We start from the raw sequence: 19654 nt of genomic DNA on the forward strand, positions 1-19654 counted from the left end.
CGATTATAGAAATGCAACGGTATTATTTCTCATTATATTGCACAAAACTGTAACGCGGCGTGCTCGGTTGTTCGTTATGAGCTGTATGCTGCATTTCCCCCAGGCAAATATACGTCTGCGCGACGAGAATAACTCGTAATTGTACTTCATTTAGACGAGCTCGTCAGCTCTTGTGCTCACCTGCTTGAAAGGCACGTATAATCGGATTTATCGTTCTTTTCGATGCTCTTGAAAACGTTTCGAACGCGACACCTCTTACAACACAGGGCGGAAAAGGCATCGAGTCGTTGAAGGAAGATCGACGATGGCAAGTAGAGAAAGGAGTGGAAAGAGCGCGTAAAAAAATACACCGTCAGCTTTACTTTTGTAGGGTAAGCGAAGAAGCGAGATTCTATGGCTTAGAATAAGACGAAAGTGAAGAATAATAGAATTAAGTCGCAGACTTGCTTACTTATCTCAGGCTGATGGTCAAGTAATTCAACTTGGCTTTACTTGCTATACACAGAGACGAAGTTAGAACCGATTAAAACTGAACATAATACAGCTGTATCGATTCTTTGGTTGTTCTCCCTCTTTGTCTCTAAATATCTTCCTATACAAATTCTACTCGTTACGTTTTATTCATTCTGCTTATCCTTTGTCTATCTGTTGTTTTACCTATGCGTCAGTTGCTGATTGCTGAGAGTAGATTGTTGAGTTAGTACCGATTAAAACTGAACATAATACAGCTGTATCGATTCTTTGGTTCTTCTCCCTCTTTGTCTCTGAATATCTTCCTGTACAAATTCTACTCGTTACATTTTATTCTTTGTCTATCTGTTATTTTACTTATGCATCAGTTGCTGATTGTTGAGGTTGACTGATGGAATAACGAGTGGATGAATTTGTAATAGAAAAATATATTGAAATAAATAAAATTATAAATATAAGTATAGCGTATACTGATTCAGATCCTCACTCTTACAGTGTTACAACACTATTGCATTGTAACATTGAAGTTCATTGTACATAACATTGAAGAAACATATTGTTCTATTGAAGAAGCTATGATAGGTAGCACATTCACATATTTATAGCAAAGGGCATTGCCAAAAAATTAACCTTGTGGCTCTAGCTGAAGGCTACAAGAAACAGCAATAGAAATCTACTTATAGTTCTTTCGCTTCTAGACCTTGTAATTCAAAACATAATTTATATTTAAGGTTCACAAATCTTCACCCTTGGCTTCCGCTCTTGAGCTTCTCCGTTTGTGATTTTCCTTCTTCTCCCCCGTTTCTTCTCTATTTCTAACCAGTTTGTACATCTTCATTTCTTCGGCACTCAAATTCATTCTATCTATCATTTCACGTTCCTCCTCGCAGTATCTCGACGAGTTTTCCCCTTTTCCGAGCAACATATATTTTTTCTCCTCCCCTTTCAACCAGAACTTTTTTGCCTCTTCGACATCCACCGCATCTCTCATCTCCTGTAGATGATTCGCCAGATCCGCCGTGCTTCATTTTCACACACGTCGGACGATCTCCTCGACTTGGTTCGTTGCACGAATTCACAGGTCACGCTGTGTAATGGCGTGCAAATGCGTTGTTTACGACTTGTGAACACGAACATAACGCGCGATGACTATGATTTAGAATAAGACGAAAGCGAAGAATAAGAAACTTGCGTCGGAGACTTCCTCATTTCCAGATATGTTACGGAATCCTCTTCAATTGGTCCGTGGCGTGAATTTAGGGCCCACGGCATATAAACGTGTTGTTTACGACCTCTGAACACGAGCATTACGTCTCACGCGATAATACGGCCGACGGCCCAGAATAAAACGAAGCGTTGCTCGATGGAGAGGAAGAGGAAAGGACTTTCTCCGAGCGGAGATCCTTGTTCGCTTTCCCTGATATCGTATCCGTGCGCGTTTCTGCGTCCCAAAGGTTCGACGTAAGGGCGTTGCGATACAAAGTTGCAAACGTACGACCCACGTCCTAATTTTCAGCGTATCCGTTCAAAGACAACTTACATTTTACAACGTTTCGTAACGCGATTACTCTACGACGCGCGTGTGTGCGCAACTTTAATTACTTTTTTTTGCCAAATTACCGGAAGGCAAAGTCGCCTTCTTCTTGCAGTATCCTGTTCAATTTCCACCTACAACGTGACTCATTAAGAACCATGAAGGATTTAAGAAATCTTACGAGGTTTTCCAAGATCGATATCGTTCGATGCACGGGCTACAACGCCTACCTGCCACCGTGTAGCAATATACGCGCCAATGTTAAGGTCGTGCCATCTGCGGTGGCCGCGTAACGAAACGTAATGGAAATTGGCGATCGTCAACGCGAAATCTAGGTCAAGTTGATGTCCGGTTCTGCGAAACCGGAATATGTATCAGTAAAATCTTCCCTGGCGCTAGTTCCTCACAACGAATCAACGCGTTCAAACTCGCAAGAGCAAAGTTGCGCGCTGAAAGTTTTCTTAATTCGTGAAATTCGCATTATTTTAATCATTCTGAAAAATTGGAAAAAAGAAACGCGACTCATTAAAAACGCATCGAGCAATGGGAAATGTACCTACCGAGACGCATTCCTCATCGTAAATAGTGAAGAGTAGAGCGTTTGGTTAGCGGTAAAAAATGTACGAGTAATCAAGACGACATCGTGTTACGTAATAAAATAACGACTATTCAAGGAATCGTAGAAAAATACACGCACACGACTACTTTCACGGATGCTTCGCCATGGTGAATGGTGTGGCGAACGGTTGGCTTTACCAGGCTGTTTTACGATGGTCGGGAATAGAGGAAACCGTATGACGCAAATATGGCCCTGGCGTTACTGTTCTCACCTCTACTATGCAAATGCCACGACTCGTCGATCATTTGGCCGTACTCGTTCGCCAAAAGGTGAAAAAGGATGAAAAGAGAAAAACGAAGGCATCCGGACCGGTCGACCGGTGGGAGGTAGAATCGATGACGATGGAAGGCACTTTCCATGAAATTCCTGAAGGCGCCTCTCGGCAGGTTTCATCATCGCGCTTACCCAAAGAAATCGAAAACTATCAACCACGCTGAACGCATTGTTGCGGCCGAATATTCGTAAGGCGCCTGAAAGATGCAAAATGACGCCTATTGTGTCGGAGAGCGAAAGTCATCCACGATATTCACACGTGTCTTAGATTCCGGTTCTTGGCTGTCCTTAACATTGAACGGGCTGGTCGTGTTCGACCTTACATCGAGAGGATGTTTTGCAACTTGCAGATTTCACTTCGATACCCTGCATTCTTACCGATCCAATGGCCAATCCAATCGCGTCCATCTGCTATTACCATCGAGACGGAGCATAGTACTTGGCTATGGAATTAGAATCGCAGATAGAAATTTCGTTTCTCTAGGATACAGCTGCTGCGTCACATTTTAAGAGAAGACACGAGCTGTATCGAAGACTCCGATCAGCAAGCGTAGATAATACGAAACGGTATCGTAGACATCGAGCAAGAATCGCCGATATCCTCGATCTCGACCACATCCTGGCGATACTCGAAGCGTCGGACACACCCGTGACCAGAGAAAGTGAATTTTGTAAAAGCAAATCCCAAGTAGAAACGAAATGTATCGGTGCCTTTTTCTCGCTTCGGACACGCTCTTTTTCAACGTACGTGTTGCTTCTTCGCGATGTAATAAAATTGGACGAGCGTCGATTTATTTCTAAAATAATTTACATCGATGTTGGGACACGGCGTTGTCTCCGCGCCGAGAAATTGAATTTGTCCTCAGGTAGGTTGCTACAACGTTATACCGTGCAAGGAACGCAAGCATCGCAGTCTGTTTGCTATCCCAACATCGCGAACCTATGGCGAAAACTGGAGAAAAGATCGGTCGTCCGCGTCATACCTAAACGAGTAGAATTTCGAAATAGTTGCTCACCGCTATAACGAGTCAGTGGCAAACTTGAACCAACGTAAATTCGATTTCTGCAATCGCCTTCTTCTACCGTACCGTATACGCGGTGCGCTTTCGATCTTGGCTTGTCATCCAACTTAATTTCGATTAGGATGACGCACGAGGTGCGGCGTTCGATGAGCCACGCTCGTGTTCACGAACTTTGTAGTTACATATGCTACCTAGAACGCGAACACGGAGAAAGTGAATCCGGCATCGCCACGTTGTAAATCGCCGATCGAAAAGGCGTGGGCTTTTAACGTTAAAGCATCATCCGTGTTCAGAATTTTCTTGCAAACGTATATTTCAACGTTGGTTCACGCGCATAAGACGAGCGGATGATGTGCAACTGCCTCGATGTCCTCTGGAACTTTGTAACGTTGCTGCGGAAATTTTCTTGTAGATAACTTTTGCAAAAATTCCACGAACAAACGTCTCTCGAAAGTGTATCGAGAAATCGCGCGAATCGCGAAGGTCCATTGAAATGCAGGCCGAGTTCCGCGAAAGTGCAGTCAAGGTTCTCGAGTCGTTCGCGAGTATCCCGTACACGCGTGCATCGATACGTTATGCCGCGTATGTATCTCGTACGAACCGTCGTGATTTCATCGATAGATTTCACGGTCAACCTGGATATCCCGTCGATACCGTTGTTCGAGCTTCAAACAAAAAATTTGAAAAATATCCATCCTCGTATTTGTGGCCGCACTCGACGACGAAACTTTCCGACTGCTTCGCGACACAAAGCGCTTACCATCAAAGCGTAAGGCCCACATGCCCAATCTACTATCGATATCCCTACGGTCCTTTCGCCGAATATTCGGAAGAATGCATACGCGACAACCGTCGCGGACGTCTAACAAACGCTTGTAGTGGGGATGTCGAGGGACAACAAAGAAAAGAATCTGTTCGGTTTTGAGCAAAAGATTTGTTCCGTTTCAAACAGCAAAGTGCAAAGGGTCTGGCGTAACAGCGAAGCAAACAGTTGAATGTTGAATGTTGAATGTTGACTGTTGACTGTTGACTGTTGATTGTTGACTGTTGAATGTTGACTGTTGACTGTTGAATGTCGAGTTTGGATGTTGAATGCTGAATGCTGACTGTTCACTGTTGAATGTTGACTGTTAACTGTTGACTGTTGAATGTTGAATTTTGAATTTTGACTGTTGATTGCTGACTGTTGACTGTTGATTGCTGACTGTTGAATGTTGACTGTTGACTGTTGAATGTTGAATTTTGACTGTTGATTGCTGACTGTTGAATGTTGACTGTTGACTGTTGAATGTTGAGTTTGAATGTTGACTGTTGAATGTTGAGTTTGAATGTTGACTGTTGACTGTCGATTGTTGATTGTTGATTATTGATTGTCGATTGTTGATTATTGATTATTGATTGTCGATTGTCGATTGTCGATTGTCGATTGTCGATTGTTGAGTGTTGATTGTTGAATGTTGACTGTTGACTGTTGAATGTCGACTGTTGACTGTTGAATGCTGAGTTTGAATGTTGACTGTTGGTTGTCGATTGTCGATTGTTGATTGTTGATTATTGATTATTGATTGTCGATTGTTGATTGTCGATTGTTGATTGTCGATTGTCGATTGTCGATTATTGAGTGTTGATTGTTGATTGTTGACTGTTGAATGTTGAGTTTGAATGTTGACTGTTGACTGTTGATTGTCGATTGCTGATTGTTGATTATTGATTGTCGATTGTTGATTATTGATTGTCGATTGTTGATTGTCGATTGTCGATTGTTGAGTGTTGATCGTTGACTGTTTAATAAACTTCTTTTGTTGAATATCGAGAGTATTCCTTTACATCCAACACCACCTCATATTAATTTCTTCAGCTTCTCTTACTCGATGCGTCCCGCAAGACGAAACCTATACGACGATGTGGCTTTTTCCTTGCAGATTCGACTATTCGATCGTTCACTTTGAACACCACGCGAATCATAGAGAAACGTGTCATACAACAGGATCACGGTTACTATCTGCCTACGCGAACATTCTTTCGTGCAAAAAGCGTGCCTACGTAAAGCTGTTTGCTTGATGCGTCATACAGAGTTGCATCCGCTGCTACTTGATTCATTTTGCAAGCGTTTTGCGTAGCACAGATTCGAGTAAAATACGAATATCCTTGCGAAACGCTGCTGGCGATGATCGCAAGTTAGGGAAAGAAAAAAAAAACGAAGGCAAAAACGAAGGTAATAGCTCGGTTGAAACGAGAGAGCGTCCTTCTGGCCGGAGAATGCCGGTCGTAATTTCTGGTATACGACGCACCTGTGTTCACGGGCGCGTACAGTCAATGGCCGACCGTATTTAGCCTTCGATTTGTACGCAGAAGGTCCGAGGTGCAGCGGATATAGTAAGCGCCAGGTTGAATGGTAATCGAGCGTGGCTAATTCATCCATCATCCATATACGACCAGGCGAATTCGTAACTGCCGTTTGACTTTACTTGCACAAGTCGTATTCGCTAGCCTCGATCGAGGAACAAACCTAACTTGACTCGGGTTGGGTCGCATTGTAGTGTAATAACGCACGAGAGAAGACATTGTTCTCTGTCGCTTCGCGTGCTTGCTCGGTAAAGGGGCGCGCACGAGTGCTCTCCTTGTCGAGAGAAAGTCTCGTAGCTATACATATTCGTAGCAGTTTCTGTCGCTTCGTGTATCAACCACGGTTTATTTACTTCTTTATTTGCTTATTTAAAGTTAGATGCTCCGTATATCTACGTTACAACACGTAATCACGCTACACGTAATAAACGCATCGTTTAACTATCAATTACATCGGATGGAAGAGAAGCGAGTGATCAAACACATTCAAATATTCAAATATCCGACTTTCCGTCTAATCTTATCCCATCCTCCTCCAACAGATACCAAACCTCCACTTTCGATTCCAATCTCTTTCGCAACACATTGCTAAACAATCCAACGTGTACATTCCAACCTTGATCCAGGTGTCTAAAATGGTCTCAAGCGGCAAGGTTGCCCATGTTCTTCGTCTACCACGGATTTATCGATTATTGAAATTTCTAATACCTTCAAATAGTCTACAACAGCGTTGCAAAGTTTCGTGCCGGATTCGAGTGATGAGTTTACGTAGAAGAATGATTAGAAACGTAAACGAAGAGGGTTGGGGGGAAGAAAGATAATAAAGAAACGATGTCAATGCGAATGTTGGGTATAGTTGATCGCGGATTATCGTGGCATGGCCTGGCCTGGCCTGGTCCTAATGGATCGACATTCTTCTTGCGCAACGAGACGTAAAGACCTTTAACGCGGCACCTACCTTCTGGTTCTCGTCGCTGTGCCTCCATACTTTGTATGTGTAGGATTACGGAACTCGCAGGCTCTACCGGGCCTTGACACCTACGATACCGATCGCGAAGCTCTGGAAACGCAATCGACTAATCGTTGTCGACCTTTCGTTCGATGGAAAAGGCGGAAAATTTCGCGCAACAAACCACGAAGATACTATAGATACAGGTAGCGTACACGATGAAAGTAAGAGCGATGTTAGTGGAATCCTTGAAACGTGGAATCCTCGAAGCGAGGCGAAAGAAAAGCAGCCGGTTGCTGGGAGGAAGACCGAGCATTTTCACTTTGTCAACGTTCTAGCTGCGTCTGTGTTCGATAATCTTCGCTCGTCTGCCGCGAGCAGTGCCTTTCAACACCGCCATATGATTCACGCGATTCGTGAAAGCGGTTACGCCGAACAAAAACCGAGTCGACACCTCCTTGGAATTCCCGTGATTCCTCCAACACCCGAGAAAAGGAATCTCCGTTGCGAACGAAAGGGAAAACGAAGAAAGAGTCCGATGATCTTTGCAAAGGTCGTCGGGAGAAGCAAAAAAGGAGGACGAAGAAGAGGACGACTGATCTCTACAATGACAAAAAGAGCAAAGATCAATATAAACAAAGAGGTGAAAAAGAAAGAACAGCGAAACACAAAGATTCACATAAACGTGGAAACGGTAGATGTAAGAAGACGAATGATACGATACAAAGCAAACTGGATCTGTCTGAGAATAAAACTGAGAGTTCTGCGACGGAATAGACGGTTAACTAGGTAAACCAGCAGCTAACTCGCTCGCCGCGATTCCAGTGAGTAACCAACCAAATAGTCAGGATCTGTTGAGTCTCGTTCTCGAGTGGCGTACATCGAGTCGAGTTCGACTACGTGGTGTCCAGTTTTCATGGGCTGGTGGGGTGTACTCCAGGTGGCCGTGGTGGGTGGCGTATAAGTAGAGGCCTGCATTCGCCGCCGTTCTCATACCCTCACCACGTCCTTCGACTACCTCTTACTTTTATATATACATACACCGGTGGTCTTTTTCCGCTTCTCTTTCTCTCCTTTTCCATATCCGTATCTCTCTTCTCGTAGTTTCGTACAACATAGTCAGATAGTCCTCTGCGTGTCACGTCGGGTTAAAAAGAGGGAGAGAGAGAGAGAGAGAGAGTGAGAGAGAGAGAGAGTGAAAGAGAGAGAGTGAGAGAGAGAACGCGTGAAACGTATCGAAGGTACAGGTCGTGGTGTTCGTCGGAGAGACACGACTCGTTTCTCGGATCGTCGCAGCTGGAAGACGAGTGTCGTCGAGAAGAAAGGGCAACGATGATCGCGAGTGTCCGGTGACAAAACGTGTTGCCAGTATTCTACGGTCGTTTCTTCCGTTACGATAGTATTCGCTGGTGCGAAGTTTCGAAGGTTGCTCGACCAACGTGCACCACCACATCTTCTACTTTACATCGTCGAGGAACTAGCGAGAGCAAGAAGAAGTGCAGAATAAGTCAACATGTGGATCAAATTCGTTCTTTTGTAAGTACAATTGTATATCGTGTTTCTTCGACTTTGAACATCCTTGAACTTTTAAGTTCCAAGGAATATGTTTTTATGGAAAGTCGACGGCGATGGTAAATCACGGATCGACACGGTGCAGCATTGGAAATTATTTCGCAAGCCGTCGCGCTCGAAAGCACGGCTAATGGGGCGCAGTGACATTATCGCGCTGCTGTTTTCATTTTCGGCAAGTTTTCGTCCGCGCTGTTAACGATGTCTGTCGAGAATGGTGATTAACCGGTAACGTAGTCTGGTAAAAACAGTCCGCGTGGCTTTGTTCTCTTTCAGCTGGTCGTGTTTCCCTTTTCCAGCATATCTCGCAAATTTTCCTCAAGAATCAGTATATCTCGCGTATGTGGAGAAATTTTCATGGCAAGAGGAAGGTAGAATTTCGTGCTAACAGCCGATTCCACTGTCGTTGCAGCGTCTATGTTCGTGGGAAAAGTATCGACGAATGTAAAAATTCAATGCGACGAGAATTTCTGTATTCTACGAAATTGACGAGAACGAAATTTCTCTTGCAACCTGATCGACGAATCTCGATGGAAGAAAAATTAATTATCGAAAAAGTTATACTAAATATATAGGGAAATGTGGTTTCTTTTTTTCTTCTCGTTGCTCCAACATCTCCATGCGATTTGCGCAACAGTGGAAAACAGGTTAAATAGAAAGTTCTCTCGATTACATCCTCCAACGTTTGCAAAGCTGTTTAACGCACGATTCAGAAAATTACGTTGCATCCGTGGGACAAAAAATATTTGCCGATTTTCAAATAGGCTTTCGCGGTAATGTTGTGAGTTACGTAACGCGAGTGTCTCGTGCCACTGCAGATACCGCGTATACACGTTGTATGCTTACGTAGATAGTGGCTTGTGAGCGAGACAGCTTTCTCCATATGGAAACACGCTAAATTCTATCGCTGTGCTTGCGTCCCGAGCTCAACCTTCTCATCTCTCTCGTAAAACTTCGTCTTAAAATCTTCTCTGTTTCTTCATAGTCCGCATACCGTCTTCTTCTAAATCTGATTTAATTTGATCTCGATAAACCTACTAAGATGATGCAAGCAGATAGGAGATTTTTTTCCGCCAGGCTCTCGCTTGGTAAAATGAAAGTGTTTATATCGATAGTTCGGTAACCAGGCGAAAATAAAAATCTGATTTTTCCCACAACAATTTGTTCAATTACGATAATATTTATTTATCTACAGGTAGCATCAGCGTTCGATCGATCGATACACGCAAGAGACAGGATATACATATATCGCTGCTTTCGATCGTGTTCGCAAATGTCGCGGTACAACTGTTCGAAACCATCGACTTTCTATCGAACGGAAACACACCGAAGCGCATACAATGGAAAAGGATCTCGAATATTTCGCACGACTATTATTCTTTTTGTTTAACGAGAACAGCAAACCACGTATTCTTCGCGTTATTAATCTGCTAAAACAATTACTTTGCCAGAGAGCGATAAACTTTCGGATGCCGAGTAAAAGTTCATTGTAAAATCAGATATTACAGTTGCACGTGTAAGACAAGCTTGCAAACGTATTTCGCGTCCCACGAAATATTTCTAGCGTTTCGTTCGTCCTAATATTGGGTTGGTAACTAAACGATTGCAGAGTTTGTCAATAGATGGTATTGCTAACCCAATAGATACACTTTTTATCCGAGCAAATCTTCTACGATCAAGCGATCCGATAACATTTTCGTCGAGATAAATTGTTGCATGAATTATCAGAGGAAGATGTGGATTTTTCTGGCTGACTGTACGTAAAAATCCGTTGCTTTATTACACTGTCAAAGGGTTAATTTTACAGTAGCGGCTCTCCTTCATCGACAGAGGTAATCGATCGTAACCGATCGACCTTGTGGATAACTCGTTTCCTTGTAGCTGCTCCATCTTTTTTTTTCTTTTTTTCTCCCTCTTCTTGTGGGATTCTCGTCTCGTCTCGCCAAATCGACCGACGTATGTACATCATCAAATTACCCTTTCGCATCGACGCTTTTACAAATTTGCTTCTCGTTCGATCAGCGACAAGATCGTCTAACGATCAGAGCGCATCGATAGATGTCGATATCGTATGAAATTTTCGGACCTTTGCGTGAATCCGTGCAAACAACCTTGAGCCAAAGGAGGACGAGGTCGCGCTCGTATTCTCAGCCACGCTACTAGACGACCTTGACTTTTTCTTTCAATTAAATTATTCGCGCGTCAGAAAAATCCATCCTTTCGCAAACCAAAATCGATTACCAAAATGATTTCTCCCATCATTTCGCATTCGTTGGCAATATTTTCTCACGAATCATTAATTCACGCGTATAATTGCTTTTTTTCCCAACTTTCGAAGGTCATCGTAGGTGAAAGTTTAGAGTAGCTCATCCTTTTTAAATTAAAAAATCAGACAATCGCGGATATCGAGTTTCTCTGCCCAATGTCGTTTAGTATTTTATTTAGTAATTCCACTTGTTCAGTGGGAAACATAATAAAAGAATAATTGCAATTTATTGGATGACGAACAAAGTCCATTGTACCGAGAAATAATCTCGGAATATGTAGTTTCTAATTGTTTAAATAAAAAGAAAAAAAAAGAAGAGTAGAGAAATGATCGCATACAAACGTTATATATTTACTATTTGTTTAAATTAAACTCGCCATTTGCTATGATTTATCGTGCCACCTGTTGACGATGAATGAAATTATGGACACAAATGATCCGTCAACCGTGCATTTTCCCGCAATTAAATTGATAAAACTGATAAATTTGCGGTTGAACTTTAAGTCTAAGGGAGCTTATCGGTAGTTTTAGAGATCGAGTACGAGTTGAAAAAGGACAAGCCAAGTTGGTTGCAGCTTCCAGCTCACCGGCCAGGCACGAACTTTCACCATACCGAGCGTTGTCTCGTGGTAGAATCTGTACGGGTTTCTCGGAGATAATGCGTTTGATTTCGCTACGATCTTAACCCATTGCACGCTACCAAATTAATTTCCTAGCTGCCTGGTTTAGAATTATTTTTTTTTTTTTTTTATTAATTAGCAATTAAGCGTTCGAACACTTTCGTAAGCCAACTTTCACGATAGTCTTCAAGGGTTAAGCAAACGAATTCAGAATGGTAATAAAAGTGGAATTCTTGTTAATTCAGGATATCCTGTACCATCGCAAATACACTGGCAGACAATGGACCTCGAAGTAAAGCAGTGTCCATCGAAGGTAATACGTCTTTTCTTATTTTCCACTGCGTTCGATTATTCGAGCAACGTCTCTCACGTTGCTTTCTTTTCCTAACGTTGGTAGAATTCGTAACCTCGCACAAAGTGCCGGAGAACATCGCACGGCCGTCGGATTACGACGAGGACGACGACGACGTGGTCGACGTGGAAAGAAAAACGATCTCGAAGCACGGGAAACACACTAAGAAGGTTATACCAAAGTTCGAGAGTTTCGATAAGAAACCGGGCGATCTGGATCCAGTCAGACGTTTCGATTTCGTCGACGAAGACAAAGCGACTAACGGTAACAACGCGAAACGGCAGGTTCGCGTTGAATTGGAAAACTTCGGCGACACCGGAATCCTTCAAGAAGATGGTATTCGAAGATCGGATACGCACAGATCACGACTACAGAGTAACAAAGACTCGGTCATTCCTGGAGTGCACGTCAGGTAAAGACATTTACTGTTTTAACGACAGTGTAAATTACACCGATTCGCCAACTCACTTGAACAATTATCGTAAAAATCTTCGATAAATATGTGAGAGTCGTAGCAGTGGTTTGAAATGTTAAAGTTGAGTCTGCATAAATTTGATCATTGAATTTCGTTTTCGAAATCGAATTTCAGCGACGAGTATTCGACTACCATGATGCCGGTTCTCACGACGCCACGCGAGGCTCGTGCTTTCGATTTCGTCCCGGTGAACATCATCCGTGACGATGGTAAAGAAACGTCGTTCCACGAACGCAACTTTGGCGACTTCAGCGACGTCAGTTTAGTGCCCGCTGGAACGAATTCGCGTATCCAGGTGACAATTCCTCTCCATCTTAACGCGTTCTTACGTCCGGTAGCCGGTTATTTCTCGCGCTGATCAACCGATAAAAGTCATAGGTCGAAGAAACTCCTCTATCCTTTTCTCGTTTAGATTGTCCGAAAAGTTTCTTTCATTTATAAGGAAATAATAGACGCACAATTTTTTGTTTTATATCTGAGGTGATATTGGGTGTAGTACGTTAAATAATCACTCGGTGTTTAGGTCAACAATATATTTATTAACAAGTGTCTTTTTTTATCGCGTCGCGTATCTCTCTCGGTTTCACTAGTCAATCTCGTTGCCCGGTTACAACTCGACTTTATCGCTTCCTGGTTCGAACCTAACTGTCGATCGGATTCGATTCTTTTCTTTTTGTCACCCCTTAGTATCCCCACCATCCACGCGTCTGTGAGGCGTTCGCGACCGTTGCCACGCGCGCCTCCTCGAACATTCGGTGGAAGGACCGTTGGGATATTGATGACTCATTAGGCACTTCGCTTCGGCCATATACATTGTTGCCACATATCAGTTTATTGAATTATGCGCGAACATAGTAATAGAAATAGAACGAAACGGATCATACCTAATTCAATAAAATAATATAAAATAATATAAAAATAAAATAAAATTATTGTCCATCTATTATCACCTTGTAAAACGAAAGAAACTTTTCGAACAACCTAATATCTTCTGGCACCCCGCTGGGGGTAGCCACTCACATGCTATATTTATTTTTATTTTATTTTTTTTTTCTTCACCAACAAGATATAACACTTTACCAAATGTCCATAAGGACAAATTGTAAAATAACCAAAATAAAATAAAAAAAAAATGTGTCGTAAAAATAAAAAAAAAAAACCTAATATCTGTACAGAATTAACGCAAAACTGTGACTACAACAGGTAAAGAAAGGACCGAACGGAAAGGACTACGAATACGAGTACGTATACTATTACTATGACGAGGAGGACGAGAACAAAGCGGGTACAGCGGACTCTGCTGTCACCAATTCTTACGACGTTCCTTCTAGAACTACGTCCTCTCCTAGACGCGGAGGATCGTCTGCCAACAGAAGCAAGTACAGTAACGTGGAAAGGTCTAGCACGGTGGAACCTGCCAGCAACGAAGTGATACCAAATCGCAATAACAACAGAGGCAGGCAATTGGTCGATGCGGAAGACATCTCCGAAGAAAGGTTACCAACGAACACTAGATTTCCACCTAGGTGCGTGTTTCGTGCGAAACCTTAACCATCGTCCCTTTCCTTCCCATTTTTCCTTCGCGCTGCTATTCGAGTAATAAATATAGCTACAAACTCGTACGACAATAGATCACGATCGAATCACAACACGGCGACCACGGAGCCTTCTAGAACCCGTGGCAATCGTCCTAGACCTGGTTTAGACCTCGTTGACTCGAGCAGTTTTCGAACGCATCAAGAGGGTCCGGAGTTTCCTCAGGTTCTACCTAAGGGACCCGTCAGATTTCTCGGTGTTACTCCGAACGAGGACAATGGAGAAGAGAGAGCGACAGCTAGAGGACGCGGCAGACCACAAAGGGTCCAAGAACCTGCTCCTGTAGAAGAGCTGGTCGAGGACGTGCCCGCTCCCACGACTAGGAGGAGACCGATCACCACAATGTCGCCTCAAGTAATTATCACACCGTTTCATTTGTTTTTACTTTTTTTCAATATTAATGCTACAACTCGTATAACTAAAGATAGAATTCATAACAATGATCCTTTGAGCATTTCCCGAACAGCTGTGTAATTATATCTCCTTGCAGACTGAAGGCGAAGCAGTCAGAGGATCCTCGCGCGGCAGCGAAGAGAAAGAAGAGCAAACTGAAGAAACGCCAACAGAGAAGAGCAGAGACAAACAACCATCCTTGGAGAAGCAAGAATACGAAGACTCGGATTCCTCTTCAACGACCTCGGCAAGCACCGCTTCAACTGCCACGGAAGATCCAACCACAGAGTATCCGTCTTCGATGGACAAAGTGGCGCTCGACTTGTACGCTTTCGTGCAACAGGGTCAAAATAATTTGGTGGACGCGTCTAGCAGCGAAGCTACCGACTCTTCGTCAGACGAATCGACGATCTCTAACGATGAAGCTACTACCGATCTGGCAGCTGTGACGGAAATGTCCGCCACCACCGTGACCCTGGAACCCACGACGATCACCACTGCGGCGTCACCCACCGAACCCATGACTACTACGGTTGCTACAACTACTACTGTTAGTACCACCACGACTACTACGACTACGACGACCGAACCTCCTACTACTACAACTACTCAGGCACCTGCTGGCAGGGGAAAGTTCAGGAGGCCAGGAATAGGGGGAACTTCAGGTTCCAGAAATAGGTAGGAAAAGATTTTAAACAAAGGATTTTTGTACGACGCTCTGATTCCTTAACGTTGCGATTAACATTGGGAAAAATGGTCGAATATGAATATAGTCGTCCTTGAATATTAATAGAAATTAAGATGTGAAATTTATGGTATCGTGCGCGAGTCACTCGCAAGTGGAAGACAATTTTCTCCGCTGGATTCAGATTCAACAGCGTCTTATTTCCTTCTCCAGATTCAAATCCAACGGAGGCGGAAGTACGACGACCACCGAAGCTCCGGCGGAACCAACGCAGCGTACACGAAACCGCTTCGGAGGAAACGGTTCGAACGGCGGTGGTTTCAAGAGAAACCGTCCTGGACAAAAACAAGCGTCCGTGGAAGAGGACGCGGTGCAGAAAGAGAGTTCCAGCTCAGTGCACGCGGAACGTCCTTCCTCCAGTACTCGTAGCAGATTTCGTGGCACTGGATCCACGAGATCCGTCTCGTCGACGACACCAGCCACGTCGAATGGTGGGTCGACCGCCGCCTCCAATGGATCGTCAGGAATATCAAGATCGTCTTTCAATAAATTAAACATCAATCGGCGACGTGGAAGACCGACTACGAATGCTCCAAACGCTAGCGAAGAGAGCCAAGAGTCGACTCGCTCGGAAACAGCGAAGGAAACCGCGCAGGAGTCCGTTACAACCGCGCCAAAGTCTACTGTTCGTGGGCGACTTCCGGCCACAGGAGTCAGACCAGTTATTAAACCTGGAGCGAGGATAAATCTGAGAAGCAAACCGGGTCATTCGACGACCACTACGACTACCACGCCGCTGCCTGTGGATAAGGAGGAAGAATCGTCTATCGATGAGCCAGCGGGAGAGGGAACCGAAGAGGAGACTCATGAGGTGAGTTTTAAGGCGCCTACACACGATCGATCATACACAGCGCAGCAGCAGAAACATCCAACGGTTTTTAAGTCTCCCTCCGTCTGCATACGACGGTAGTTTATTTGAAATTCTCGTGTTTCAAAGGATCACCCAAAATTCTTAAACACTCCTCCAATAGTCTGAAGTTTTATAATAGAACACAGAAATAAAACAGTTGATTTTATCGCTACGTTTTTATAGTACAGAAAAAAGTAAGAAAAACACCGGTGTATGCAGGCGGAGAGTTAAAATGAAGAAGCATTGTACCCAGAAGGAAGCGTGAAGATTTATCGTTTCATAGCGGTACACAATGCCGATTCTGTGAAAAATTAACAAAACTACTCGTTGGTGATGTTATATTTAGGATATGTGTCTTGAACAGTTTGGTAGACAGAAGATACTATACATTTTCTACAGTATTCTGTAATATTGGATTATGCTGCTGTTTTTTTCTTTTTTTTTATTTTGGTTTTTTTACAATTTGTCCTTATGGACATTTGGTAAAGTGTTATATCTTATTGGTGAAAAAAAAAAAAAAATAAAATAAAAATAAATATAGCATGTGGGTGGCTACCCCTAGAGGGGTGCCAGCTTCGTTTTTTTCTATGTTATATCTTTTATTATGCTGCTGTTGGCTAGAAAATCGTAAGATACCTTGTAAACACGTTTGCTAATAAATACGGCGCCTGAATGTCCCTCGGTCAAACTTCTCTGCATTTCGCTTTCACTAAATGCCCTTTCGCAAAATGTCACATGCCGTGCATACTTTGACACTAATTCGCGTCTGTTTCTCGTCTTTCGTGTGCCAGTTGCGTACGACGAATGCCTTGCATAGTTCTTGTCGTCAATTTCAGTCAGTCAATTTCATGTTCAATTATTCTTGCACGTTGGAAAAGTTACGAGCATCGGTGTGTAATACATCACGAAGATGTTGGTTATGGCTATGAAAATACAGCGCTGCGTGAAAATCTTGCAACGCTTGTGCGTTGTACTATTAACAATTTCTCCATTCGCTCAAAATATTTCTTTCTCCAGGCACCGGCAGAGACCAGCCCGCCGCCAACGCGTTCCACCACTGTGAATCCACTAAACAAACTGCGAAATCGAAACAGACTACAGGTACATCCAAAAACAACTACCAGAGCGCCAGTGTCGCTAGCATCGAGAAGATCGCCATTGTTGCCACGTCGCAAGGTAACCGAGGCACCAGTTGCCCAATCTAGCCAGGAGGAAACGTCCGAGGAAGCAGACAGTTCCAGCGAAACAGAGGCGACCGAAGCCACATCGGCTGAAACGAGCACAGCAGCGAGCACAAAACACGAGGAGACCAGAGGACTCGGTGGACTTTTGGCGCCCAGGCGCAGGATAACACCGCGACGACCTGGACAAATCATCTCGCGGGAGTAACAGTGAATAATTAAACGAACGATCCTATCTATCCATCGAGCCGTTTCTATTCCTCGTCGTAGTCGGAATCGAGAAGGATCAAAGTCACTTGAAAACGCGATCAATTACGAATCTGAGGGGAGGCCGACAGAGAAGCTCTTATCGCGAAAATTCGAGAAGAAAAGGCTTAAGATAGTAAAGATCGCATCGTTCCTGAATTTTCAGTATTCGTGTCATTTTTCAGCTCGAATTTTGTAGGAGAAAAGGGAAATTCTGTCGCGTTAGTTTATCTCGATCGAACGACAATCTGGAAAATTGCTGACGAGGCGAGGGGCCATCCCTCGGGTGTAAATCGCAAATTTTCAGGAAAATTATGTATGATGACGTAGTTGTGGAAAAAATATTTGACATGTTCTTTTTGTCATGCGTATAGAGCGAACGTATGAATTAGACGGTGGATGTAAGTACGTACATGATGAAAACCGTTCCCGGTTTTCACTGAGAGAATTTTCACTGAATGTGCGCGCACGAATATCACGCGACCGCTATTGAAGATAATAACGCGATTTCTTATCTTTATTTAATAAATAAACGCGATTCCCGTAGAAAGATATCGTCAGATGCACTTTGCTAAAGCGATACGTGGTCGCATTCGACTCCACACTTTTAGAACGATATACAACTCGCGTCGTATCGTAAGACAATGTTTCTGTAATTACAATGTTCCATGATACGCTGTAAATATGATATTGCAATTAAAGATATGTAAACCAAGATATATCGTCACTCTGTTCCCCTTTTAATTTTCATTATAAGTTCTCTGAAAGAAAATTTAAGGACAACTGTTGTATCTTCGTCCAGTCGCGGAGAGATCGTAAGGCTGTGAAAGCAAAGTAAAACCTTCACCGAAATAGCAAATATAGTGAACAGATCAGAAACGGCTTGTAAGCGAGCTTGGTATAAATCTTTGAAGGCAGGCGTGTATTACGATCAACCGAAAAACGGAAGACCGCGGAAAACAACGCTGAAAATGGATTGCCGGATTTATCGATTGAGCGAAAAGGATCTGTGAATCCTTGTGAGGATTGCAGGCCATCGTGTTCTTCGGTCGTCGGTCTCGTATTCTGTCACCTCGCGCGTCGATCGGAGGTGAGGCGTTGAGAGTTTGCCGAACAAGATGGAAGGACCGGTTCCGTGTTTGTCGTAATAGTGTAGGTAGGTTCAAATGTTAGAGCAAAGTACTTGACTGTCCGAGGAGTGTAAGAGCAGTGACTTGACTTCCCGAGTTGTAGAAGAGAAGTGATTGACCCATCTCGTACTATTTAGGAGGAAAGCTCGATGTGGGTGTACCCTTTCTGAACTATGGACACGGATTCGTTGTTCACACTTTTCGGTAGAAAAGTGAGGGTAACGATCCGCGATGCCCATTGGTTATAGCCAATGTTAATAAACAAAATATGAGGAGAAAGTCTCCTGCAGATATGGCTCATGGGTGTCCTTGTTCTTGGGAAAAACCCGCTGTTTCGCGGGGCACATCTGCTTTCTCCGTAATTAGCAAGAGTGTGCAATAAACCCAAGGACTGTTCAAAGGACCATCCATAAACCGAAAATACTTGTGTGAATAGAAGTTAAGCTGGAAAGATTCCTTGGGTTTCTTGCAGGTCAGTGTAACAAGGGGTAGGCCTTGGCGGCCAGACCGAAAGGGACGTCGCACGGACCACCTCGCGCGACGTAACAGATTCTATGCCAAGAAAATGTACTAAAGTAAAAAAAAAATAACGGATATTGGACAAAATATTGAATTTAAACAAAAATTGTGTATATTTTCTGACCAAAAATTAATATTTTTTGTGTAATCTTACGGTTTTGATCGACGAAATATTATACAGATTTGCTTCCTTTTTTATAACTTAGCTACTAAACAAAATATCAAAATTTTTTTTTTTTAATTTTATTTTGGTTTTTTACAATTTGTCCTTATGGACATTTGGTAAAGTGTTATATCTTATTGGTGAAAAAAAAATAAAATAAAAATAAATATAGCATGTGGGTGGCTACCCCCAGCGGGGTGCCAGCTTCGTTTTTTCTAAGTTATATCTTTTATGACAAAATATCAAAATGAAATTTTTTTTGTAAGTGTACAAACAAATGTCTAATTAGTTAATACCAAAAGTACAACACTGTATTTATATTTTTTATTGAAAAT

The 19654-nt window shown here is 43.1% G+C and overlaps 1 protein-coding gene across 3 annotated transcripts; it reads left to right on the plus strand.

Moving 5' to 3' along the window:
- Positions 1 to 318: 318 nt before the first annotated feature.
- Positions 319 to 18220, plus strand: LOC132914917 (mucin-5AC-like). 3 transcript variants are annotated; one of them, XM_060974433.1, is made up of 10 exons: positions 8221 to 8750; positions 11915 to 11982; positions 12067 to 12433; positions 12611 to 12791; positions 13700 to 13737; positions 13828 to 14022; positions 14128 to 14446; positions 14583 to 15163; positions 15384 to 16041; positions 17098 to 18220. In XM_060974433.1, the coding sequence occupies exons 1-10, from the start codon at positions 8728 to 8730 to the stop codon at positions 17467 to 17469; spliced, it is 2802 nt and encodes a 933-aa protein (XP_060830416.1). In that variant the 5' UTR covers positions 8221 to 8727; the 3' UTR covers positions 17470 to 18220. The 3 variants fall into 3 exon arrangements, with proteins under 3 accessions (XP_060830415.1, XP_060830416.1, XP_060830414.1); XM_060974432.1 differs by lacking the exon at positions 8221 to 8750 and adding an exon at positions 319 to 472 and having other exon boundaries at positions 13700 to 14022; XM_060974431.1 differs by having other exon boundaries at positions 13700 to 14022.
- Positions 18221 to 19654: the final 1434 nt, after the last annotated feature.

The sequence above is a fragment of the Bombus pascuorum genome, chromosome 15 (genome assembly GCF_905332965.1).
Source record: "Bombus pascuorum chromosome 15, iyBomPasc1.1, whole genome shotgun sequence".
NCBI lineage: Eukaryota > Metazoa > Arthropoda > Insecta > Hymenoptera > Apidae > Bombus > Bombus pascuorum.

Excerpts from the sequence above, each read along its gene's own strand:
- LOC132914917 (XM_060974431.1), top strand. The coding sequence starts at position 8,728 with ATGTGGATCAAATTCGTTCTTTT. Across the intron at positions 12,792-13,699 it reads GAACGAATTCGCGTATCCAG|GTAAAGAAAGGACCGAACGG; the intron begins GTGACAATTCCT and ends TGACTACAACAG. Across the intron at positions 15,164-15,383 it reads ACTTCAGGTTCCAGAAATAG|ATTCAAATCCAACGGAGGCG; the intron begins GTAGGAAAAGAT and ends TTCCTTCTCCAG.